General features: G+C 41.4%; 1 protein-coding gene across 6 annotated transcripts; it reads left to right on the top strand.

The window, feature by feature from the left end:
* Positions 1-5,587: 5,587 nt before the first annotated feature.
* TMEM215 (transmembrane protein 215) lies at positions 5,588-24,599 on the top strand. 6 transcript variants are annotated; one of them, XR_008504745.1, is made up of 4 exons: positions 5,588-5,938; positions 6,254-7,127; positions 7,800-7,902; positions 8,251-11,341. XR_008504745.1 is itself a non-coding variant. In XM_063650243.1 (2 exons), the coding sequence occupies exon 2, from the start codon at positions 6,312-6,314 to the stop codon at positions 7,017-7,019; it is 708 nt and encodes a 235-aa protein (XP_063506313.1). In that variant the 5' UTR covers positions 5,588-5,938; positions 6,254-6,311; the 3' UTR covers positions 7,020-7,466. The 6 variants fall into 6 exon arrangements, 2 of the variants coding, with proteins under 2 accessions (XP_063506313.1, XP_054358856.1); XR_008504747.2 differs by lacking the exon at positions 8,251-11,341 and adding an exon at positions 24,504-24,599 and having other exon boundaries at positions 5,653-5,938; XR_008504746.1 differs by lacking the exon at positions 7,800-7,902 and having other exon boundaries at positions 8,251-11,335.
* The last annotated feature ends 1,753 nt before the right edge of the window (positions 24,600-26,352 follow it).

Below are 26,352 nucleotides of genomic sequence, written 5' to 3'. Positions count from 1 at the left end.
ATACACCATGGAATACTATGCAGCCATAAAAAATGATGCGTTCATGTCCTTTGTAGGGACATGGATGAAATTGGAAATCATCATTCTCAGCAAACTATCACAAGGACAAAAAACCAAACACTGCATGTTCTCACTCATAGATGGGAATTGAACAATAAGAACACACGGACACAGGAAGGAGAACATCACACTGTGGGGACTGTTGTGGGGTGGGGGGAGGGGGGAGGGGGGAGGGATAGCATTAGGAGATATAACTAATGCTAAATGACGAGTTAATGGGTGCAGCACACCAGCATGGCACATGTGTACATATGTAACTAACCTGCACATTGTGCACATGTACCCTAAAACTTAAAGTATAATTAAAAAAAAAAAACCTCCTAGTTTTCTAGGCTTCAGCTCTATACATTTCTTGTTGATACTCTCCTTTAGCAGAGCATATTATGCTTATAATTTGTCTTGTTATGAGATATGCCCCCAATCCCTATATGAAATTTGGAGCTATGGATTCTGCTCTCAAAGAGTTTAAACTCTAGAAGGATGTTAAGTAGCAGAATATACACCAGGTACATCTTCAGTTGACAGCTCAGCCACCAGAAAATCACTCCACTCTTTTCCTCTGGCCACTACTTCCTTCCTATCCTATTGTTACAATAAAGGAGCTCCTGGCAGCTATGTCACCTACCAGCTGACTGGACTGTGAATGGGCACCTATCCCAAAATGATACAATGAATTCTTTTCCTGGGACTTTAAAATTAAGAGATCACTACCTTGTCTGCCTTTAGGTGACTGGATTGGTAACATGGACACACTGGAGCTACTGGGGCCATGCTTTTCCACATGGATACCAGATAAAGGGAGGAAATGAATCTGTACAAAGAAAGAGACCAACAAAGTAGACACACAGAGAAGTAAGCATCTGAGAGAAATACCCAGTAATGTTTGAGTCTCCAATTTTGACTCTTTTCAGACGTTCAGCTACATTCCTGCCCTTGAGCTCTCAGAAAAGTCCCAAAAAAAAGGCCTCTTTTTTTTTTCTGACTCAGGCTAGCTGTAGTTTATGTTACTACAACCAAAAGAGCATTCCTAATACAGAGAGAAGGTAGGCAGGATCCATGTTTCATGGGTTTTCAGGCTCCAGACCTAAAAATTCAAACCCAGAAGCGACAGAAAAGCTAGAAGAGGGCAGACAGACATTGGGAAAAGTCTAGAGAAGGAACAGGTTAAAACAGGCCCAGGCTTTATTTGGCCATCACATTTACTGTACCTCCAGGTCTGTCTGCTCCTTCCATCACACTAGGAAAGGACTGAGCCCACACCAGGGAGTAAGACATTGATGTTAGATGAGTCTCCAGCAGAAAGTGAAACATCTGTCAGTCTCAGAGAAAACAACTACAGAATTTGTATGATACTAGACAAAAATTTCCATCTTTAGCCTTCAAAGTTTCGGAAGTTCCAAAAACTCTACTATCCTTTGAGATGGAGTCTCGCTCTATCGCCCAGGCTGGAGTGCAATGGCTCAATCTCGGCTCGCTGCAACCTCCATCTCCAGGCTCAAGCAATTCTCCTGCCTCAACCTCCCGAGTAGCTGAGACTACAGGCACATGCCACCACACCTGCTAATTTTTGTATTTTTTGTAGAGATGGGTTTTCACCATGTTGGCCAGGCTGGTCTTGAACTCCTGACCTCAGGTGATTTGCCCACCTCGGCCTCCCAAAGTGCTGGAATTACGGGCGTGAGCCACCAGGCCTGGTCTCTATTATCCCTTTAGAGTTGGATAGCTGAGCTGGAAGGAAGAAGTGAAGCAAAAGGAGGAGGAACCTGAGAGATGGGGGTGATGGCAAAGTCTAGGGAATACACTTTACCAGCCAGCATGTGGTTTGTCCTGCTCTTTTGTCCCTCTGCTACAAGATCGACCGTGTCCTAAATGGAAGCTGCTCTGTCAATCTGAACATCAGAGTGAAGATGACATGGAGAGAGGCAGCAGCTGGCCCATTACAGACATGTATAATATTATGAGCATGTAGCTTTTGTAGAACTGGAGGTCTTTTGTTGTCACCACATAATCTGTCCAATCCTGACATACACACAACTTGCTCTGAGGGTGTGAGTTCTATAAAGGCAGACCATGTCATATTTGATTTGTACCCCTGGCACCCAGCACAATGCTAAGCACACAATAAATACTCAAGTAATATTGGATCAATGAAGCCTTTCTAGACTTCATCTGTACAATAAAGAAGTTGGAGTAAATATACTACAGGGTATCTTCAAAGGCTAGCATGCCATGATTTCCATAATTTCAGAAATAAAAGGTTCTGTTTCCTTCTGAAACACCCACATGCCAAAGTCTCATTTCAGCCTGAATTCCTTGCTCTTCTAAGAAAAAGCCTTTGTACATGGCTGTATATGCTTACAGGATTGCAAGAACTGCTTAAGGTTTTAAAATCTAGACTATACAGGCAAGAAATTAAATACTAAGAACACCTTATCTGTCTCTGAGTATTGTGACCCTGAGTGATGTCTCCAATCCCTACCCACTGTTGCCGCTGACTTGGGCAAGTATACCTGCTGTTCAAAGACCATCTGAAATTACCTCTAAGAAGGAATTGCTTTGAAAATGAGGCTTATAATTAAACAGCAATTGAAGTTTCCTGTGGTTTTATGCACGGGTCTTATCTAATGCCTAAGTAGATAAACTGCATGGCTTAAAAATCAGAAAAGAACTAGATGTTTGTACAAGTGAGAGGAGGTCTCCACTCAGCAATCTTGTTTCTTTAGGACCCAACTTTATTTCCAGCACTATTTTCGAAACACCTCCACAACACTGACATCAGCTCAACCCTGCAGAAGTAACTACAAGAGAACCAAGGAACATTAGAGCTAAAATGAATCTTACCTAGCACCTCATTCAAAGTCTTTGTTTCATTAAGAAGTTGAAACACAGGAAGGTAAAGTTATTTTCCTAGGGTCAAAACCAGAAGAGGGGATAATCAAGGGACTTAGGAGGTAAAACTATAATGACTTGGGTGACTTACTGGATGTAGGCTGTTAAGGAGAGAAAGGAGTGGAGAACAATTGCAAATATTCTCAGTTGGCAAATGGAAGGAATGATGTGGTTGGGTTTGAAACATAATCCCAAAGGACACAATCCCAAACCCCACAATCACTAATGTTGAAATCCCCATAGATCAAAATCGCTAAAGTCTAAATCCCTGAAGTCTAAAGTCGCTAGCAAGTGTGAGGTGTCTGTATACCACCCAGATTAGAGATATGAAGCAGACAGTTGGATATTATAGATTTGGGGCTGAGGGAAAAGGACAAAGATAAAGAGAGAGTTTTGGGAGTCATCAGCCTATTCAGGCTGTTTGAGGCTATTATAGAATGAGAAGGAAGAGAAGAGAAATCAGGAAAGGGGAGAAGCAAGAATAGAACCCACAGAACATCAGTATCTAAGGGGTTTGTTAAAATAAAAATAAATAAAATAGGAGTTTATAAAGTAGCCTACAAATGAGTGACCAGGGAGATTGGAAGAAAACTAGGATAGAATGGTGTCCGTAAAAGAGATGGTTTTAAGAAGGGAAAAGTTTTCAATAATTGTAACACACATAGCAAGCTGCTTCTCCAGTATTCTCCCTTTTTCCTTTTAAACAAAACCCTTTTTTCAGATCATCAGTGGATCTGGTAAATAAATAAACAACAATTTCCCAGGTACCTTTGTATCCCAAAGCTCATCCATCTCTGGTCGATTATAAGCAGATGCCTATCTACTCGGTGGGGCTGCCAGGAAAAGTATTATTGTCCTCATACAAGTGGCCAAAGAACTGGCACCTCACTTTTACCCTTTGCATTTTCTCCTTTCTTCCCTCCTAAATGATTCTATGCCTAAAGGTGCAGCAGCTGTCTAATGATCATGAGTACAAAAGATACAAAATAGATGATGGAGTGGAAAATGAGAAAGATCTGCTTCCTGACCTACCCCTCTGAAAGTGAGAAAGTTGGGAGTTGACCTTGGCTCCTCCCTTCATCTCACTTCACTGTGCTCCAAGACACTTCATTCAACTCTTAAATACCCTCAGATCTGCTTCCTTCTAACTCCTCTACCAGCCTGACATTGTTAAGGCCACATCATGTCTTGGCCGCCTAACTGAACTTCTCAGCTTACTGAACAAGACTCCCCGCTTCCAGACTTACCAGCTCCAACCTGTGCTCTCACCTACCATCCCTTTCAGTCAAACTGGAACGTTTTTATATTGATCTTTGCTTAAAATACATCCAGGGTTCTTCATTGCCTAGTGGATAAAAAGTCCTTAGTCCCACAGCCTTTATGATTTGTTTGGCTCCTGTCATACATGATGAAGACGCTAATTATGATGACAAATATATATACATATACATGTGTATGTGTGTGCATGTGTGTGTAATTTTTGTACACAGACTATGTACCAAGCATTGTGCTAGGAACTTTACGTTTATTTAATCCTCACAATGTTTCCTCATATATTTGGTATTAATCTCATTTTACAGATAGGACGACTGATTCTCAGAGAGGTTAAGTCACTTGCCCAGGAACATACAGGTAGTTTAACTGGGGAAGGCCTGGATGTGAAAATTCTTTCCAGCAAAGCACTGTCTTGACATGAAAGCATGTACCGCTCACCAACCTGTACTCCACCGCCCTCCCCTATCCTAAATGGGCAGCCCTGTTGAAGAATCACAGCCAAAGCCAGTCTTGCCCCCCGGGGCCAGAGGAATCCATCTGCCTCTGCCAACTACCAGAGCGGGAGGAACGCAGGCTCTCAACGCCTGCTTCAGCAAGTAAGGAGAGAATCGCCCAGAGCTGGAGCGGCGTCGTAGGGTGGTGGTCCTGACCGGTCAAGGCCCCTTCTCGTGAAGTGGGGGCCAGGGAGCCCTTCTCCCTGTCCGCCTGGCACCACAGCGCTGTAGAAGTGAAATCCTGGCTCCAAGGTCACCCTCTCCCGAGCCTGGAGTTGGAAAGCCACGGGGACTCCGGGGACTCCCCCAAGGCCCGGACTAGCCTGGCACCCACCCCTCACCACTAACCCACTCCTCCTGGGCGCTGGTTCTGTGCGCTCCCGCGGCGCAGTTGCTCCGCTGCAAGAGCGCTTTCGCGCGTCGCCACCGCCCAGAGCCGGGACCAAAGCATCCTCGGGCACCGGCTCCCCGAGGGACACACACCCCCCCAAACCCCGAGTCGAGGGGTTGAGAGAAGGGCGGTCGGGGAGCCCCTGGGCCTGCCGTCAGTCACCCGGATTTGTAACTGGAGAAGGGTGCGGGTCCCCGAGGGACATCTCCAGCTGGCACCTAACTCCTCGGATCCCGGACTGGGAGCCCGAGCTCGGACATTCCAACGGCTGCCCCGTGGGCAAACCGACCCTGGTTTCCGACTCCGGCCACTGGCAGCCTCGCGCCCCAGACCCTTCCCGGGCACGGAAGCGGGTCAGGTCGCCCCGCTCAGCCTCCGGAACGGCGGCGGGACAAACCCCGGCCGCTCCCAGCAGCCCCGACGAGACCCCGTGCAGCGCCTGCCGCCGGGTGGCCTCTCTCTGGGGCTGACCCCCTCGCGCCCCCGCGCGTCTGTCTGCGTTTCTGAGCCTGCTCTGACAGTGATGTAACAAGGCCAGGCTCGCGCCGCGTCCCCTCTTTCCCAGACTCAGTGCTCCCTCCTCCTCCCGCGCCCCGCGCTCTGCGCGCTGAGCTGGCGCTGGGCTCCGCTTGCACAGCACCGGGACCGACGGGCACTTCTGGGAGAGCCGCTCTCCCACGTTCCACCTCCCCGATGCAGAATCCGTGGGGGAAACCAGGCTTTCCTCCCAGAACCAAGGGAGCGAGCCGAGGGGGCAGCTGCTGTGGAGGCTTCTGAGGAGACAGCCTGGCTTCTTTCACTACTTCCTGGAGAGGGCAGGAAACCTCAGGTACCTCGTTGACCCCAGCCGGTGCGCGTTGATATGAGAGAGAGACAGAGGTTGCAATAGTGAGAGGAAGAGAGGGAGGGCACAAGAAAGGGAGGGAGGGAGAGGGAACGGAGAGAAAGAGTAGAAATAGAAACAGGGAGAGATTGCAAGAGAAACGCAGAGAGAGAAATAGATTGCAAGAGAGATACAGAGACAGAGATCAAGACTGAAAGTCAAGAAGCAAGTCGGAGACAAAGGGCAAGAGCGAGACAAGAGTTGGTGGGTGGGAGCTTGACTTGGATTTTTTTTAACGCACTGTGGTTTCATCTCTGACAGAATAGAAGAACGCTGCTCCCTGGTCAGCAAGCAGCCCCCAACCTGGATGGAGTGAAAGATGCGGCCTGATGACATTAACCCGAGGACTGGGCTGGTCGTGGCCCTGGTCAGTGTCTTCCTGGTCTTTGGTTTCATGTTCACCGTCTCTGGGATGAAAGGGGAGACTTTGGGAAACATCCCCCTCCTGGCCATCGGGCCAGCCATCTGCCTACCAGGCATCGCAGCCATTGCCTTGGCCAGGAAAACCGAGGGATGCACCAAGTGGCCAGAGAACGAGCTGCTGTGGGTCCGCAAATTGCCCTGCTTCCGGAAACCCAAAGACAAGGAGGTGGTAGAGCTGCTGAGGACCCCTTCAGACCTAGAATCCGGCAAGGGGAGCTCAGATGAGCTGGCTAAGAAGGCGGGCCTCAGGGGGAAGCCTCCCCCACAAAGCCAGGGTGAGGTGTCCGTGGCCAGCTCCATCAACAGCCCCACACTCACGGAGGAAGGAGAATGCCAGAGCCTCGTCCAGAATGGGCATCAGGAGGAGACGTCCAGATACCTGAACGGCTACTGCCCTTCGGGCAGTTCCCTCGCCTACAGTGCCTTGGACGTCAAGTGCTCAGCAAGGGACAGATCTGAGTGCCCTGAGCCTGAGGACAGCATCTTCTTTGTGCCCCAGGACAGTATCATCGTTTGCTCCTACAAGCAGAACAGCCCCTATGACAGATACTGTTGTTATATCAATCAGATACAAGGCAGGTGGGACCACGAGACCATCGTCTAATCTCTGCATACAAAGGTGGCTGGATTGATAGAATATGACTAAGCCCAGCTCCCCGTGGAAGGAAATTGCTCTGCTCGGAGAGCCTTCACACTGTTAGAAATTGACCTGGTATGTGATGGGTGTGATAACCTCTGGTACCCGAGAGTCATGTAAATAGGCATGTTGGGGACACATTTTAGGGAAGGGTGATAAGGGTTAAGGACACTGGAAGAGGCAGTGGGTAGGAAAGGAAGCTACTCCAGTTGCTTCTTAACAATTTACACAATGTTAAATGTTTTGTAAAATAACCCAAAAAGTGCTATCCAGGACCAGCTGAGAGCAAGATAAATCTAGAGTGGGCTGCAGATGTGAGGCATCAAATGATGCACGAGCTGACCATAGGGAAACTGAGCTGCTTTATGTTTGAACAAATTGAAAATAAAATTAATGATCTGTTATATAAAATAATTTTTGCCTGGTGAAAAGCTTATCACACTTGGTATTTGCTGAAAGAAAAAAAATCAAGATATAAGAGTTAAACCCTCCTTAGATGGGATGGTTTTTGGGAAAAGGGTAGTTAAAGACAGTTGGATTATGTAACTGAGTCTTGTGGCATTATTGTCTGACAAGATCTGGTCTCTAATAAAGTAAAATAAGTGTGACCAGCTATGTGAAAAGTTAACATTTTTAGATGGCTATGTTACTTCTTAAACTCTTCATTTAAATCCATTTATTGCGTCTTTATCTGAAATGGGTTTTTTCTAAACATTTACTATCATTCATGTATTGTTTCCTTACCAGGTGCAACATTACTTGATATGATACTTTCATAGATTGGAATTTGTTTTCATCAAGACAAAATGAATTTTACATATATATCCAAGTCTTTAACATTGGCAGACAGGTACTGATAATTACCATTCCTATATACCTTTTAAAATCTGAAAACTATAAAGTCTACACATTAGCCTTGAACATTGCACATAATTTGTATGAAATGCAATGGTTAAACCTTTGGAAGTGTCATTATTTGTACATTTGTTCAACTCCTCTCACAGACTGTAAATGCCAGTGAAACAAGAACTCATCTACTAAATTTAACTGAAGCCTAGATTTTATTAAGCTCACCTGATCAGTGAACATTACATGATAAAAGTCTCTTTATTTCATACATTTTTGCTGCTGAGGAAAACAACAAATCACAATGATATCCTAAAATGTGCTTTCTATTTCACTTGCTCAACTGCAATAGATACGAAGGCTATCAAGCAGAATGCCATTTGATCCCTGGTGAAGAAAAATATGAATTATATATAGGAATAGTGATAGAGTTCATCTTGAAGATCAGAAGTATTTTGTATCCTTCAAAGAATGATCATTTTAAGTGATCATATAGTCTTAGTTACTTTCTCCCAAAAGGGGAATTGAGGACAAAAATTTGGGCATATATTTTTTGTGTATTTCATTTCCAACTCTGCAATTCTTTCTTAAGCATAGCAATTGTTCTGTCTTAAGAATCACGCTCTTTTTAAAAAATCATAATTTTCAAGTCAAGTTCAAGATCAAAAATATGTAATTATTTTAGTAGGGCTTAAATGTCAGAAATGAGGTGCATGATCTTGGGCAAATTTTATCTTCTTACACCTGAGTTTCTTACTCTGTGAAGGGAGGGGGAACTGATTTACGCTCGATTATTTCTATCATTCATTTTCAGTTTAAATATTCTATGGTGTTATGTCAAAGGCACTTTACATATTGCCAGGAAATAAGTTACAGCAAAATGCATGCCAAAGTTATGAAATTTATGATAATTATGTGACATAGATTGCACTGCTACTACTCAAAAAAGAATTTTGTACATGTATGAAAGCAGATGTGTTTTATTACCAAATTTCATTTATTCAACACAATGCATTCCTGAGAATAAAATGAACATAATCAGAGTAAAATATTTTTGAGGAGAAAACTTAAAATGTTGGTATAACTCAAAGTATCTAATACACAAGCTTGCACTAAATGTGATTGACATTTGGATTTGGGATGGGGAGAGATAGTTTCCTAAAATCACAGTAACTTTTAATAATTGTAGTGCATTTTGAAAACAGAGAATCATATTTTTATAATGGTGATAACTATTGGATAACTCTTAGGAATAAAAACTTCCTTTAAGATGTTTGCCACCGTTAGAGATGAGGAGATAGTAAGACAGAGATGTTCACAGAGACTCAACAAATCTTAGACAATAATGCTGCAATTTTCTGAAAGAAGATGCTTGTAGTGTCAGGTATGGTTTGGGGGTTGGAAAAGTTACTTTCTGATTTCTTGGAACCATTTCAAACTCCTTTATATCATTCTGTCTCTTTCCAGATTGAGGGTCAACTACTAGTTTAGAGATATAAGGTATTTTATCTTGTTTTCAAGTTCTGCTTCAGAAAAAAACCTATTTCATGTTTCTTCTCCCATTGCCTACTTAAGATACTTAAGGTATTTAAGTATGCATTTGAGGAAATATTTTCCTGTGCTAAAATAAAGGTTTGCAAATGTTGGTGTGAGAGGTTTTAACTTTGACCAGTGAGAATAAAATGTATGATTGTGTGTGTGAATTTCTCCTAACATATTAACCAACCCCTTTCTATATGCAACAAGGTAGCCTGGTGCCCCAAATCAATACTTGTAAGTACTATTCAGAGTTAAACTTCCAAAGTCAAAAAAAATGTACACAAAAAAAGACTAAAAGCCACATTCTTTTGAACAGAGGTAGAAGAGAAAGAGAAAAAAAGTGTTTCAGCCCTTTAGAGGAAAAGACAGCAACTCATTCCGATGAGTTAGACAGTTTTAGCAAATTGTTCTTATCAATATAATAGACATGAGGATTGTTCCTGGTAGCCTTTAAGAGCTCCTAGACAGATATAAATTTAAGTAGGTATTACTTTATTTTGCTGTTAATCCAAATAGACATTGCAACTTGATTTTGAATAGGCATTTTATTTTCAAAATTTCTCTACTGAATTTCTCTTGCTCTGTATGCCTACTTATTGTGCACATGGATTGTTTTTCCAAACTGCTTCTTGATTCTTAAGTGAGAATTCAGACAAGATACTCAAACGAGAGCATATTAGACATCTGTTTTAAGATTTTTTTTCTGTTGCAGTCATCTTGGCAAACAAAATCCAGATACAGTTAAGTTCAGGCTCTCTTCCAAACCCTGCTAAGCAGCTGCTTTGAAAATGTTTTCAATACTATGGATCTTAATATCCACCGAGATGACAAATGTAGGAAAGGAAGATTCATTCTGTTAAATGTTTTTTCTCTTTTGCAATGTCCAAGCTCTACTTATTTATTAATAGCCTCCCTCTGTACCCACAACATCATTTATTTGGTGAATTCACTATTATTAATACTAGTATTTTATCACATTAAAGAAAAGGTTTCTGAAAACCCGCAACCTCACTATCCTAAAGCAACTACTGTGTTTCTATTTTGGTATATCATCTTCCAGGCTTCCTCCACATGCATATGCAGCATACATATTATAATAGTGTGTTTTTCTTTTCTCTTTGAATTATATTCCAAGCATGTTTCCATGTTTCTATGTAGTATTTCTAATTATCAATGAACAATTGTGTAATATGCCATTTTAGTGATGTTCCATAATTTATCATGCCATTCCTTATTGCTGGCAAGATACTAAGTTTTATGGATGATTTTATATGTTTTTTCCTATTGCTGGTTACACTGCTATATTATTTGTTATATGCCAATAGAGAGGAACTTTACTATTGAACAGCTATCTCCTTGTGGATGAGAGAGAGGAGGCAGAAATGTGTAAATGAATGGAACTCTCCATATTGTTGTGTGGGTCTTCCCTTCACTCTTGTGGATATAAGACCCAGGGTGGGAAACAAAATAATGCTTCTTCCAAAAGATCCTCCCATCAGGACCAGAACTAGTATGTTTAGGAGTAAGACGGAACATTTCCCCAGCTAAGATACCAGTGGTGTGTTTTTCACAATTAGATTACAGTGGTGTCAGTCTTCAAGAGCATCGTGTTCAACAAGCAAAATGATAAATAGATGTAAACAATAATAATGACTTTGTAATATGCCAAAAGCATTTTCTTAAAGTACCTCATCATATATTTTATAATAGACTGTATTTCATATGTATATGTATTGTCGCCTATCAGTGACTTACAAACGAACTGAAATTTCAGGAATCTGATAGACTCTGCCCTTGAGTTTTCTGTGTTTCAGTTTCCTACTGGGAAAAACTAAACTGAGGATGGAAATGGGGACAAATGCTTGGTTTGCCTAAATATCTTAATAAAAGACTAGATTCCATTCAAACTCTTGTCCAGTTCACATAAAATCATGTAGACACCATTGAGTCTGAGACCATGACTTTGATTTCTCATGACCTACCGCAGGGTCCTCACTCTATGGGCACCCAACCAAAAGAAATGTGTACATGATGCTGCCCAGATACACAAACAGGCAGGCACTGATGTTAGATATCCACAGTCTTTGGCAAGTTTTTCCTGGGACTGACTCTTATTAGGGATTCTTTTTTTATTTTTCCCTTTATTCCTTCCCCGACCCCAGATTAGAGCCTGCAGACTTGGTATTCTCGGTGATAGTACGAAGCTTTACATGCTTTATCCCTAATAAGGTACAGAGTTACAAAATGAACCGATTACAAAACAGTATATAAAGCTATTAAAAATCTCCTGTGCTGCTCTTTGACAAATCTATCTTTAGAAAGTTAAACATAAAGATAATTTTGCAATTAATCACTTTCTTATTTTTCATGGTAATGAACTATTGTACATAAGACAACTCTTCAGTAGGAGGCAAGACCACATTTGTTTGAAAAAACTAGGCTTTTGAAAATCACCTGCCTGTATCTTAACATGAAAAGTATGGACAATTATTTTCTTTCTTTTTTTTTTTTTTTTTCTGAGACAGGGTCTCGTTCTGTCGTCCAGGCTGGAGTGTAGTGGCATGATCTTGGATCACTGCAACCTCCGTCTCCTAGGTTTCAAGCGATTCTCCTGCCTCAGTCTCCCCAGTAGCTGGGATTACAGGCGCCTGCCACCAAATGGCAAATTTTTGTATTTTTAGTAGAGACGAGGTTTCACCATGTTGGCCAGGCTGGTCTTGAACTCCTGACCTCAGGTGATCCACCAGCCTCAGCCTCTCAAAGTGCTAGGATTACAGGCGTGAACCACCGCACCTGGCCATTATTTTCTATATAAGTGATTAGACCATCAGACCAACTCAGAAAGGTCCACTCTGTTCCTCTGCTTTTCCGAACTACCTCCCATCCCCTGCGGGAGCTTCTTGAATATTCCTGATTGTGCCCTGCAGCTGACCACCCTAAGGCTTTGTCCCAACCATTTTCTGTGCCTCAAATGCCCTGTCTTCATCCCTCTGCTGCGTAAGGCCCTAACGTCCTTCAAGGAGAAGCTGCCACATCTTCCACCATCTTCTGGATTTTCTGACTCAGAACTAATCCTTCTATTATTCTCTGGCCTCACAACACCATCCACCACTATCATCACACACATTAGTTGCATAGGTATCTGTCTCTCCAACTGTAGTGTGAGCTCCTTGAAGGCGGGGACCACATTTTATCCATCTTTCCAATCCCCTACTTCACCCCCTGACACACTCATTTATTCCATCTTGCTCAGTGAAAACTCTAAATTGCGCCATTTAGGTCACCCTCAAAGTCTAGTTTCTTTTTCAAGTTGAATATAGTCAGCAACAATGTGGGTTAAAATTGGCTTCTGTGGGTTGGGACCCTAACTTTTATTTTAGTATATTGTTTCTTTGGGAAAACCATGTCTTATATAACAAGAAGAAAGAAATCCTTCCAGAACATTTTCCCCTACCTCCATGATTGACCTAACTTCCACTCCATGAGTCAGAGACTGCACCAAACACGTGATAAGAACTGGTGGTTCTAGGAGCATGTGACAACCATTGAATTCCTGACCAGAAATAGGGTGAATCAACGTACTCAGGTTAATCCTGCAAGTAGGTCAACAAAATATAATTCCTCAGCTTTGACTATTGTCCTTCTAAAAAGTTTTTTCACCAATAATTCTTAACAAGACCTTCAAGACCACCTGGGTATTCTCTTGGGTCAGTATTGAGGGGCTGAGTTGCAGACCCTCTCCCACCACCCCCAGTGATGCTCCCCTTCTCCAAAAAAGCTGTAAATACTCAGAGACCATGGTTCGTAATTCAGAGAAATCCTGGCTTGTTCTGGAACAAGAGATGGCATTGTTCAGCAATTCCTGTGAGCAGAATTTGAGGCCGGTCTTAATAACTTCTGACCCATGTAATTTTTCCTGTGAATTTTCCCAACTATCTGACTAGGTAAAAATAGGATTTAATTAGAGTAACTCTTTATCTTGACTATGATGAATATCAGGGTCTCTTTTAACAATAGAAAGAAAGACCTCCTTTAAGTATGTATAGGAAAGGGAGCATAGGGAAAGAATGAGCAGAATTGTGGGCATGGGGAAAAGAGCCAACAATCCCTGATTAAGCCAGTCACTGTTGCGGCATCCACCCCCTCCATCCCCCTAGCGTTACCACTTCTCATCTCTACTTTAGAAGCAAATGCTAGAAAATGGACTAAGAGGACAAACCAAACAGAAAATGTTTTAAAAATGTAAAGAGTAAAAGGAAAATGTTAGAGAATTTTAATATATTTTTAAATGGCTGTGAAAATAAATATGTACTCAATTTAAGTGTATATTCCAATAAGGGCAATATTTAGCTAGAAATATCCTGCTGGGCAGGGTTAAAAGAAATATAAAATAGTATCCAATAAATAAGATCAAATGTGTTCAAAAAACTTTTCAATAATAGACTAAAAAGTATAATAAAAACTATGAAGCTAAATGAATATAAAGTGAATAAGACTAGCTGAAGTATTAGAAGGATAAAGACAGTAAAGTTAAATAATTTTAAATGCATAAAGTCAGCCAAAATTTTCCACTGAAAGAAGAATGGGGTATTAAATGCAAGCAACAATACAGAGGCCAGAACTAAGACCCCAACAATGTGTTGCAGGGTGAGGCAAGAGCAAACAAGGAACACAGGTTGTGCTCAATTTTCCTCCCAGGCGAGATCCCCTCAAAGCAGGCTGTCACCCTTCAGGCTGCAAAAATTCAAGGCCCAAATGATTTTTTGGATATGACACCAAAAGCACAGGCAACAAATGCAAAAATAGATAATGGGATTTTAGCAAACTAAAATACTTAGGCACAGAAAAGGAAACAATCTACAGAGTGAAGATAACCTAGGGAGTGGGAGAAATATTTGCAAACCATACATCTGATAGCAGGTGTATTAGTCTGTTCTCACACTGCTAATAAAGACATACCCTAGATTGAGTCATTTATAAAGGAAAGAGATTTAGTTGACTCACAGTTCCACATGGCTGGGGAGGCCTCACAATCATGGAGGAAAACAAAGGAAGGGCAAAGGGGACGTCTTACATGGCAGCAGGCAAGAGAGCATGTGCAGGGGAACTCCCCTTTATAAAACCATCACATCTTGTGAGGCTTGTTCACTATCATGAGAACAGCACCGGAAAAACCTGCCCCCATGATTCAACTACCTCCCCACCCCCAGGTCCATCCCACAACACATGGGGATTACTACAGTTCAAGGTGAGATTTGGGTGGGGACACAGAGCCAAACCATATAAACAGGTTAATATCCAAAATGTATCAGGAGCTCAAACAACTCAATAGCAATAAAACAATCCAATTTTAAAATGGGCAAAGGACTTGAATGGACATTTCTCCAAAGAAGACATCCAAATGACCAACAGGTATAAAATGCTTAAAATAATCATCAAAGAAATACAAATTCAAGTCACAATAAGATATCACCTCACACCCGCTAAAATGGTTATTATCAAAAAGACAAAAGATAACAAGTGCTGGAGAGGATGTGGAGAAAAAGGAACCTTTGCACACAGTGGGTGGGAATGTAAATTAGTATAGTCATTGAGCTTCCTCAGAAAACTAAAAGTAGAATTACCATATAAACCGGCAATCCCACTACTGGATATATACACAAGCGATATGAAATCAGTATGTTGAAGTGATATTTGCACTCCCATATTTATTGCATCACCATTCACAATAGCCAACATATGAACCTAAATCTTCACTAACAGTTGAATGGATAAAGAAAGCATTGTATATTATACACAATGAAATATTCAGACTTTAAAAAGAAGGAAATTTTGTCATTTGTGACAATACGGATGAACCTGGAGGATGTCAACGCTAAGTGAAAAGATTCAGGGCATGGTCTCATATGTGGAATCCAAAAAAGTTCAACTTATAGAAGTAGAGAGTAGAAGTGTGGTTACCAGAAGCTGGAGTAAGGGAATGAGGAGATGTTGGTGGATAGGTACAAAGTTTCAGTTAGACAAAAGGAGTAAGTTTTCCAAATCTATTGTAAAGTATGGTGACCATAGTTAACAATAATGTATTGTATTTTCAACATTGCTGAAAGAATAGATCTTAAGTGTTCTCACTATAAAAGCATAAGCATATGAGATGATGTATTATGTTCATTAGCTTGACATAATTATTGTACAATGTATACAGGTACCAAACCATCACTTTCTACCCCATAAATATATAAAACTATTATCTGTCAATTAAAAATAAAAAGGTAATTTAAAACACATGTCTGAATATATCCCCAAAAGTTCATGCATTGGAAACTTAATTTCCAATGCAACAGTGTTGGGAGGTAGGGCCTTTTGGGAGGTATTTAGATCATGAGGGCTCCACCTCCATGAATAGAATAATGCCTTTATAAAAGGGCTTAGCCAAAGGAGTTTGGCCCTTTTTTGCCCTCCCACCTTCTGCCACGTGAAGACATAGTGTTCCTTCCCTCCAGAGGATGCAACTTTCAAGGCACCATCTTGGAAGCAGAGAACAGCCCTCACTAGATACTGGTGCCTTGATCTTGGACTTTCCAGACTCCAAAACTGTGAGAAATGAATTTCTGGCTTTTGTAAATTACCCAGTATGTGGTATTCTGTTATAGCAGCACCAAAAAAAGACAAAGACAGGAACTGAGTGTACAGTATTCCATGGGGCTTTTCTGAAGACTAGCATTCAAATAACTATACTTTGTGAAGTCTTCCCCCAATTCCCAAATCTAGAAGCATCAATCAGAGAAGTCAAATTTCCAGAAGTCAGAAAGATTGAAGTATCAAAAGAAAAAAGAAAAAGTTACATAACCCCCAGAATTACCCTTATTTTCTTGGCCCTTGTCATTCACTGCATAGCAATCTCCCAATAAACCCCTCTTCCCTCAGCAGGGAGACTTGGATGATCAGAAAAAATATATATCTGCTGGACATATTTTGCTTCCAGATGTTAGATTTTGAGGTCCCCAAATTTACCCAACAATAGTTGCTAGGTCCTGCCTTCACTCTAGGTACAAAAATTGGTATGGACTTTTTATAAGAGTTCTAAGAAGGTTTATAATACATATTTAATATATCAAGGAACCAGCAACCCACTGGAAAACATAACCCTTGCCTTCCCTAGTCCTACCCTATGAGACCTTGAATGAGCATTCTTAGCCCTACCCAAGGCCTGAGCAAATATCATTAAGGTAGGCCAGTAGTTCTCAAGCCCTAGCATACATCAGAATCACCTGTAGGGCTTGTTGGAATACAGAATGCTGGGGCCACCTCCAGAATTTCCATTTCTAAAAAAATTATCATGTTATACCAATGATATGGGTCCCAGGTCTCCTTCAATTGGTGCATGTGTACTTTTTAAAAGGTGAGATCTGGCTATGTTGCCCAGGATGAAGTTTACAGGCATGATCTACAGCCTCAAACTACTGGATTCAAGCAATCCTCCTACCTCATCCACCTGAGTAGCTGGAACAACAGGCATGCACTACCATGCCCAGCTGCTTTTAAATGGTTTTATATCCAGGAGCCTGGTATAGCCCCTAGTCCCAGCTATGCCCAAGCAACAGCATTTGGATCTAATGTCTGGAACACAATAAACATTCAGTAAATAATTTAATTGAATTAATGAATGTATTAGTCTGTTTTTACACTGCTGATAAAGATATACCCAAGACTGGGCAAGTTACAAAAGAAAGAGGTTTATCAGACTTACAGTTCCACATGGCTGGGGAGCCTCATAATCATGACAGAAGGTGAAAGGTACATCTCACAGGGTAGCAGACAAGAGAAGAGAGAGTTTGTGCAGGGAAACTCCCCTTTTTAAAACCATCAGATCTCGTGAGATTTATTCACCATCATGACAATAGCACAGGAAAGACGGGCCCCCATGATTCAATTGCCTCCCACCAGATCCCTCCCACTACATGTGAGAATTCAAGATGAGATTTGGGTGGGGACACAGCCAAACCATATCATTCTTCCCCTAGACCCTCCCAAATCTCGTGTCCTCACATTTCAAAAACAATCATGCCTTCCCAACAGTCCCCCAAAGTCTTAACTCATTTCAGCATTAACTTAAAAGTCCACAGTCAAAAGTTTCATCTGAGACAAGGTAAGTCCCTTCCACCTATGAGTCTGTAAAATCAAAAGCAAGTTAGTTACTTCCTAGATACGATGGGAGTAAAGGCATTGGGTAAATACTGCTGTTCCAAATGGGAGAAACTGGCTGAAACAAAGTGGCTACAGGTCCCATGCAAGTCAGAAATCCGGTGGGCAGTCAAATCTTAGAGCCCAAAAAAGAACTCCTTTGACACCAGTCTCATATCCAGGTCATGCTGATGCAAGAGGTGGGTTCCCATGGTCTTAGGCAGCTCCACCCCTATGGCTTTGCAGGGTACAGCCTCCCTCCCAGCTGCTTTCATAGGCTGGTGTTGAGTGTCTGCTGCTTTTCCAAGCACATGGTGCAAGCTGGCAGTGGATCTACCATTATGGTGTCTGGAGGACGGTGGCCCTCTTCTCACAGCTCCACTAGGTGGTGCCCCAGTAGGAATTCTATGTTGGGGCTCCAACCCCACATTTTCCTTCCACACTGCCCTATCAGGAGTTCTTCATGAGGGCCCCACCCCTGCAACAAACTTCTGCCTGGGCATCCAGGCGTTTCCATACATCTCCTGAAATGTAGACAGAGATTCCCAAACCTCAATTCTTGACTTCTGTGCACTTGCGGGCTCAACACCACATGGAAGTTGCTAAGGCTTGGGGCTTCCACCCTCTGAAGCAATGGCCCAAGCTGTACCTTGGACACTTTTAGTCACAGCTGGAGAAGCTGGGATGCAGGACGCCAAGTCCCTAGACTGCACACAGCATGGGGACTCTGGGCCTGACCCAGGAAACCATTTTTTCCTCCTAGGCCTCTGGGCCTGTAATGGGAGGGGCTGCTGTGAAGACCTCTGACATGCCCTGGAGACATTTTCCCCATTGTCTTGGGGATTAACATCTGGCTCCTCGTTACTTATGCAAATTTCTGTAGCCACCTTGAATTTCTCCTCAGAAAATGAGATTTTCTTTCCTATAGCATTGTCAGGCTGCAAATTTTCTTAACTTTTATGTTCTGCTTCCCTTATAAAACTGAATGTCTTTAACAGCACCCAAGTCACCTCTTGAATGCTTTGCTGTTTAGAAATTTCTTCCGCCAGATACCCTAAATCATCTCTTTCAAGTTCAAAGTTCCACAAATCTCTAGGGCAGGAGCAAAATGCTGTAAGTCTCTTTGCTAAATCATAACAAGAGTCAGCTTTGCTCCAGTTCCCAACAAGTTCCTCATTGCCATCTGAGACCACCTCAGCCTGGATTTCACTGTCCATATTATTATCAGCATTTTGGTCAAAGCCATTCAACAAGTCTCTAGGGAGTTCCAAACTTTCCCACATTTTTCTATCTTCTTCTGAGCCCTCCAAACTGTTGCAACCTCTGCCTGTCACCTAGTTCCAAAGTCACTTCCACATTTTTGGTATCTTTTCAGCAGCATCCAACTCCTGGTACAAATTTACTATATTAGTCAGTTTTCACATTGCTGATAAAGACACACTCAAGGCTGGGAAATTTACAAAAGAAAGAGGTTGATTGGACTTACAGTTCCACATGGCTGGGGAGACCTCACAATCATGGTGGAAGGTGAAAGGCATGTCTCACATGGCAGCAGACAAGAGAAGAGAGAGCTTGTGCCAGAACTCCCCTTTTTAAAACCATCACATCTCATAGGACTTATTCACTATCACGAGAACAGCACAGGAAAGATCTGCCCCCATGATTCAATGACCTCTCACCAGGTCTCTTCAACAACACGTGGGAATTCAAGATGAGATTTGGGTGGGGACATAGCCAAACCATATCAATGAATAATTCAGTTTATTTAATTCCTAAGACAGAGATTCTGTTTTGAGGCAGTGTACTCCACTTTCCCTGATGGAACAGAAGCCTAGTCCTCTACCCTAACTTGCTCAACTGGGCTCACAACTCCCTACCTGTCTCCAGACCTTGCAGGGACTATGTGCACAAAAACTAGACCTTTTGCTTAGTGAGGGAGATATGAGGGAACCCAAGTGGGACAGGCCCTCTTTAGACCCTGGGATTTAGACTCATTGTCTGCCTGGTAAAAGCCCACTCCATCAGGATCAGGGTTGTCCCAACCATTCCTGGTCAACTCTTCTCCCTGCCAAACCATTCCTGAGATCCCAGCAGGATCCTAGCTACAGGTGCACAGCTGCATTGGGATCACAGGGAAAGTATCTGAACCAGGTTCTGATGGTGAATTTGAAATGGAGATTTGCATTAGAGATCTTGGAAGCTTTCTCTAGCTGCCAGAATAGAGAATAGTTTACTTTATCACTTTCTTTTGTACTATTTTAATCATGCTCTTGGTGCATGGATTGCAGTGGCTAATTTCCTTCTTTCTTCCCTGTGACTTGGACCTGTGAACTGCGCAGAAGAGAAAACCATACTATGGCCCTGGGAGAGAAATATACTCAGGCTTTGATGGATTGTAGAGAAAATAGATTCTAAGAACGAAGATTTTCCCCAAGAAATTCAGAAAGAAAAATTAAAATCTGTTGTTTATTAATATCCCAACACTTTAGTATTTTTATTATCCAAGGACTCTGAGGAAGTCCAGGTAACTAACTGCCTGTGTAGAGACACTTTGTAAAATGACCTATCTGTGCTAAACCACAGCCTTCCCACTCCTTTTCTTTTGCAGCTTCTACCACTGTTCCCCTTGGAAACCAAAGTAGCAGCTGCCTACAAAGGCAGCTGCCTACAAAGACATCTCTCTCCCTCCTCACTCATTAGTCCCAAGGACTAGAGCCTGTTTTCTTCCTCACTGAAAACATTTGATGTTAGGGGACTGTGTGCATATGAGAGACAATGTAAAAATGGTACCACACTGGGTCAGACACATTGTGCATTCCATCTAATATTCTGTCTTGGATAGTTTCATTTTTCCTCTTCATTTTATATGATACACCATCAATTTATTTTGCATAATGGCTTGTGTACACAAATCTTCTCTATTAGCTAGTAGGCTATTTAAAGTCTAGGGAGGCCAGGTGCAGTGGCTAATGCCTGTGATTCCAGCACTTTGGGAGGCCAAGGTGGGAGGATTGCTTGAGCTCAGGAGTTCAAGACCAGCCTGGGCAACATAGCAAGACCCCATCTCTAACAATAAAACAAAATAAAGTCTAGGGAGAAATCACCATGTAAAAGAGATACATTCACTCCCATGTTTATTGCAGCCCTATTCACAAAAGCCAAATATGGAATCAACCAAAGGGTCTACCATCAGATGAATGGATAAAGAAAATGTGGTACATGTAGACAATGGAACACTATTCAGCCATAAAAAAAGAATAAAATCCTGTCATTTGATGGATCTGGAGGACATTATGTTTGATGAAATAAGCCAGGCACAGAGAGACAGATACTTACACCTGGAAGCTGAAAAAAATTGGTCTCATGAAGGTAGAGAGTAGAATAATGGTTATCAGAGGTTGAAAAGGGTAAAGGGGAGGAGAGATAAAGAGTCATTGGTTAATGGGTACAAAAGTACAGTTAGATAGAAGGAATAAGATCTAGTATTCAGTAGCACAATGGGGTGTCTATACTTAACAATAATTCACTGTATATTTCAAAATAACTAGATGAATGCATTTGGAATGTTTCCAACACAAAGAAGTGGTGAATGTTTGGGATGCTGAACATTCTAATTATCCTAATTTGACCATTACACATTGTATAATTATATCAAACTATCACATGTACCCCATAATGTGCACAACCATTATGAATCCATAAAAATTTTAAATTTAAAAAATTAATAAAATTTAAAAATAAAATCTTGGGAGAACATGGTTTTCTGTTTGTTTGTTTTTGAGACAGGGTCTCACTCTGTCACCCTGGCTGGAGTGCAGTGGCACAATCAGGACTCACTGTAGCCTTGACCTCCTGGGCTCAAGTGAACTTCCCACCTCAGCCCCCTGAATAGCTGGGACTACAGGCATGCACCATCACATCTGGCTAATTGTTTGTATTTTCAGTAGAGACAGGGTTTCACCATGTTGCCCAGGCTGGTCTTGAACTCCTGGACTCAATTGATCCACCCACCTTAGCCTCCTAAAGTGCTGGGTTTACAGGCATGAGCCACCAAGCCTGACCAAAAGAATATGGTCTTCTGTTTGCCATTCCCCACAGAGTCCTGACAAAGTCCTTTGCTTGATAAAAGTGAGTTGGATTATGTGATTTTTGCTTACATAATTATTGATGTAATATGATTATAGCCCAATGATGAAAGTTTTAGCACCCATTGATGATTCTTGCCTAAATCAATTATTACTCTAATGACTGCTATTCATTTTTCTTCACTCATTCTACACTTGTCAATTGTAATTCTATCCTAATAAAGAACTTATCCTTCTCCTCCCTTTATTTGTTCACTTATTTATTTATAAATGAGTATGAATTCATGGACTATTATTTTATGCAATGGGTTATCTTCTGTTACAGTCATTTTTCCAGCTTCATTGAGGTATAATTGACAAATAACTATTATTTTTAATAATCAAATTGTCATAGATTGTCATTTTATGCAATGGATAGAATTCTGTAACTATCATTTTTTAATGATAAAATTGTCCCAAATTTGGCCAAGGAGAACACTTTCTGGCTTGCTCCTGTTTCTCTTTGACTTATCTCCTCTTACTTTAATCATTTTTTTACTTTTTATCATGAGATGTTTCCATCAAACACTTATTCATTACAAAAAGAAAAATAGTAACCTTACAGCAGATAAACCTGGTAGATGACACCTTAACAAAGTGATCAAGTTAATATCATCATCAGTAATGGTGCCTTTTGATATTATGTGCTGAGAAGAACATGTAATCACTTTGATAGTATTTCTGCCAAAAAGTGGATAATCTCAAAATAATCATGAGGAGACATAAGAATAATCCAAATTGGGGGACATTCTACGAAATAACTGGCCTATAATCTTCAAAAGTGTCAAGGTCATAAAAAAACAAAGACTAAGAAATGATCCAGATTAACAGAGACTAGAGACATGACACTAAATGCAATGCATAATCCTGGATCAGATACTGAACCTAAGGGGGAAATTTTGCTATTAAACAACATTGGGACAATTAGAAACATTGTAATAAGGTTTTTAGATTAGAAAGAAGTACTGTACCAATGTTAATTTTCTGATTTTGATCACTTTGCTATGGTTATATTAAAAACATGCCTTTATTCTTATGGAACAGATACTGAAGTACTTAGGGAGAAAGGAGCATCATATCTGCACCTTACTCTCAAAAGATTCAGAAGAATGATGCTGCAGTTTGAGTGTGTCCTCCAAAAAGCATGTGCTGGAAACTTATTCCCTAAGGCAATAATATTGGGAAGTAGGGCTTACAGGGATGTGTTTAAGTTATAAGGGCTCCCACCCGCATGAATGGATTAATGGCAATTATAAAAAGGACTTGAATCTGCAAGCACACTCTCTTGCCTTCTTTTGCCCTTCTGTCTTCTACCATGGGATGATTCAGCAAGAAGGTCCTAGCCAGATGCTGGTCCTTTGACCTTGGACTTCTCAGCCTCCAGAGCTGTGAGCCAACAAATTTCTGTTCATTATAAATTACTCAGTCTCAGGTATTCTGTTATAGCAGCAAAAACAGATGAAGACAAATAATAGGTAAATGTGGTCATCTGGATGAAGGATATGGAAAATTGGATGAACGGCATATGGCATTTTTTTGTGCTGCTCTTGCACCTTTTCTATGTTTGAAATTGAAATTAAAAGTTATAAAATCAAAAGCTACAAAAACTGAGTTGGATAAAACTCAATACTATGGCTTTATTTTTATTCATTTATATTTCACTACATTCTAAGTAGGATTAAAGCAATTTAAAAGCCTATCTATTCAACAAAATTTTTAAAAATTCAGTATCTTCAGCTGGGTTCTCCTAGAGGCATACACTGAGCCAAGGATTTCAGTGCAAGTAGCTTATTTGGAACATGATCCTAGAAAGCATCAGTAGGGGGGTGGGAAGTGAAATCAGGAAGGAAAAGAAACAATCAGGGTGTGTTATTGAACAGGTTACAGCTGTGGACAAATAGGGCTGTATTCTATTTGGGAGATAGTGTAGAACACACCTCAGAGCTGGCTCCTTCCTGAGGAACAAGGAGCCTGGGGTATTAATCTATCAATTCACACCAGCCATTAGTTGAGGGCTGCTCTCTGGAAGGTATTAACTCCAAGGCACCGCACTGTACACAATTTTAGCAGGTTACAATGGCCAGAGAAAACCCTCAGGAAAGAGTCACAGGTTCTGCATCTGGAAGGCTGTAGGGTTGGTATGCACATAAATAGTAAGGAGGGAGTCTGGGTGGAGCCCAACCACATCTGCTACAGTAAGTGAGCAAATCAGAGCTAAGGAAAATAGATGAATCAGGGTGAGTTTAGTGTATAAAATGCATACCCTTAGGTCCTATAACACAGCAGTCTCTAACCTTTTCGGTACCAGGGACCAGTTTCTATGGAAGACAATTTTTCCATGGATGGGGGAGGAGGTGGGGTGCGTGGTTTCCAGATGAAAGTGTTCCATCTCAGTTCATCAGGCATTTGATTCTCATAAGGAGACCACAACCTAGATCCCTCACATGCACGGTTCATGATAGGGTTAATTCTCCTGTGAGAACCTAATGCCACTGCTGATCTGGCAGGAGGCTGGAGCTCAGGTGGTAAATGCTCCCTTTCCCTCTGCTCACCTCTTGCTGTGCCAACTTGTTTCATAATACTGGTCTGTGGCCCAGGGTTTGGGGACCCCAGCTATAACACAAATATGTGCTTTTATCAGAGGCCAATAACATTAAGAAGATTTGTGGGAGAATATGTCTATCCACCCTGTCACTAACTTCTAAATGTTTCCCATAATAATCCTCAACAATCACACTGCCATCATGTCACTTCTTTATAGGAAAAGAGTTCTAGAAGTTTACTACCATGAAGAGTGTACATCCTTTTACTCATACAAATTTACCTGTTTTAAAATTCAAGAGCTCTCCAGGATTTGGTAAGTAACTTCATTTCTCCTTCCTGCACTCTCTACGCTTTTTGAGACTTCGAAGATATATTCTTTTCATTTACATCTTTTTAGACTGAAAACATTTTTAATTAGATTCTCACTCAGCAGTTTATTTTATGAATTATGGGAAGATGCTCGTGTAGACTTCTCACTGACCAATGTCATCAGCAGGGCTTCTCTTTGAGATTCGTCTGCCCTTGACCCTGAACCCCTCAAACCAGCTCTGGCATGGAATCAAGAGGGAGAAGGACTTGGGTAACTGGCTCTTCAAAATGTTCTTCACACCACATAAAACTGCCGGGTCTAGTTTTCAAATGATCCTTGCCAGTGGCATGTCCCCCTCATCAACAAAAGAAACCCTATCATAAGAACATGAGTGAGGAAAATCAGATTTCACTTTGAAGAAAACATCACTGTTTCTGGCCCAGCATGTAAGGAGCTTCAAAGTCACCACTCCATTCAAACAACAAGTAAAAAGTTGAACAGACTGAAAAATAAACAACTCTCAGATCTATCAGAGAAGTGAGCTCACCAGGCAATCTACTGCCTCCCAAAATTGGAGGGATAGACAGAGAGGGTACAGAGAATCGAAATACTGGAGCAGAAACACAACACAAACAGAAACATCCACAGGAACCAGTAGCAGGGTAGAAAAACCTTGAACTGTAACTGACAAATTACTAGAGGCTTAGTGTGGACAAATCTGAGAGTTTAAAACTACAGGGGGAGTCCTATACTTTTGTAAGTCTTGCCTCCTGGTTCTCAAAGTGAATCAGAGAAAAATCCCTTGTGCTTCCAACACGGAGAGAGAAAATACGACAGAGCATTGAAATATGCCAGAGCATTCTGTTGTTAAGAAGGCCTGCCCTCAAGAGAATCTACTTTACGAGAGTCTAAACTATTGGGGTTTTATTCGAGGCTAACCAAGCCTTGGGGTGGGAAATACCTACTCCAGCTGTCTCTAGCCACATTGTCCCACTAAGGAGTGGGGGAACTGAGAGGCACTTGTGAAGTTCACAACCCAGGGGCACAGGCTCACTAAAAGACTGAGATCCAATCATAGGACTAGAGACCACTTTTCCTCCCTTAATACCAACTACCACATTACTGAAGGCCTATTTACCAGAGTTCTTTTTACCTGGTACATCATGTCTAGCTTTCAACAAAAAATTACAAGGCATACTAAAAGGCAAAAAACACAGTTTAAAAAGACAGAGCAAGCACCAGAACCAGACTCATAGAATTATCAGACTGTGAATTTAGAACAACTACGATTAATACACTAAGAGTTTTAGTGGAAAAAGTAGACAGTATGCAGGAACAGACGGATAACATAGGCAGAAAGATGGAAGTGCTAAGAAAGAATAAAAAAGAAATGCCAAATATAAAAACAGTGTAACAGAAATAAAGAATGCTTCTGATGGGCTCATTAGTAGACTGCATGTAGCTGAAGGAAGAATCTCTGAGCTTGAGAATATATAAACAGAAACTTCCAAAACTGAAAAGCAATGAGAAAAAATATTTTTAAAAAAACAGAATATCCAAGAACTGTGGAACAACTACAAAAGGTGAAACATACACATAATGGGAATATCAGAAGGAGAATAAAGAGAGGAAGGAACAGAAGCAATATTTGAAGGAATAATGACTGAGAATGTTGGATACCAAACCACAAATTCAGGAACCTCAGAGATACCTCAGAGAACACCAAACTGAATAAGTGCCAAAAAAAATTTACACC

Source organism: Pongo pygmaeus, chromosome 13 (genome assembly GCF_028885625.2).
Source record: "Pongo pygmaeus isolate AG05252 chromosome 13, NHGRI_mPonPyg2-v2.0_pri, whole genome shotgun sequence".
In the NCBI taxonomy this organism is placed as follows: Eukaryota; Metazoa; Chordata; class Mammalia; order Primates; family Hominidae; genus Pongo; species Pongo pygmaeus.
Note: the sequence above shows the minus strand (reverse complement) of the source record. Positions and strands in the feature narration are given on the sequence as shown.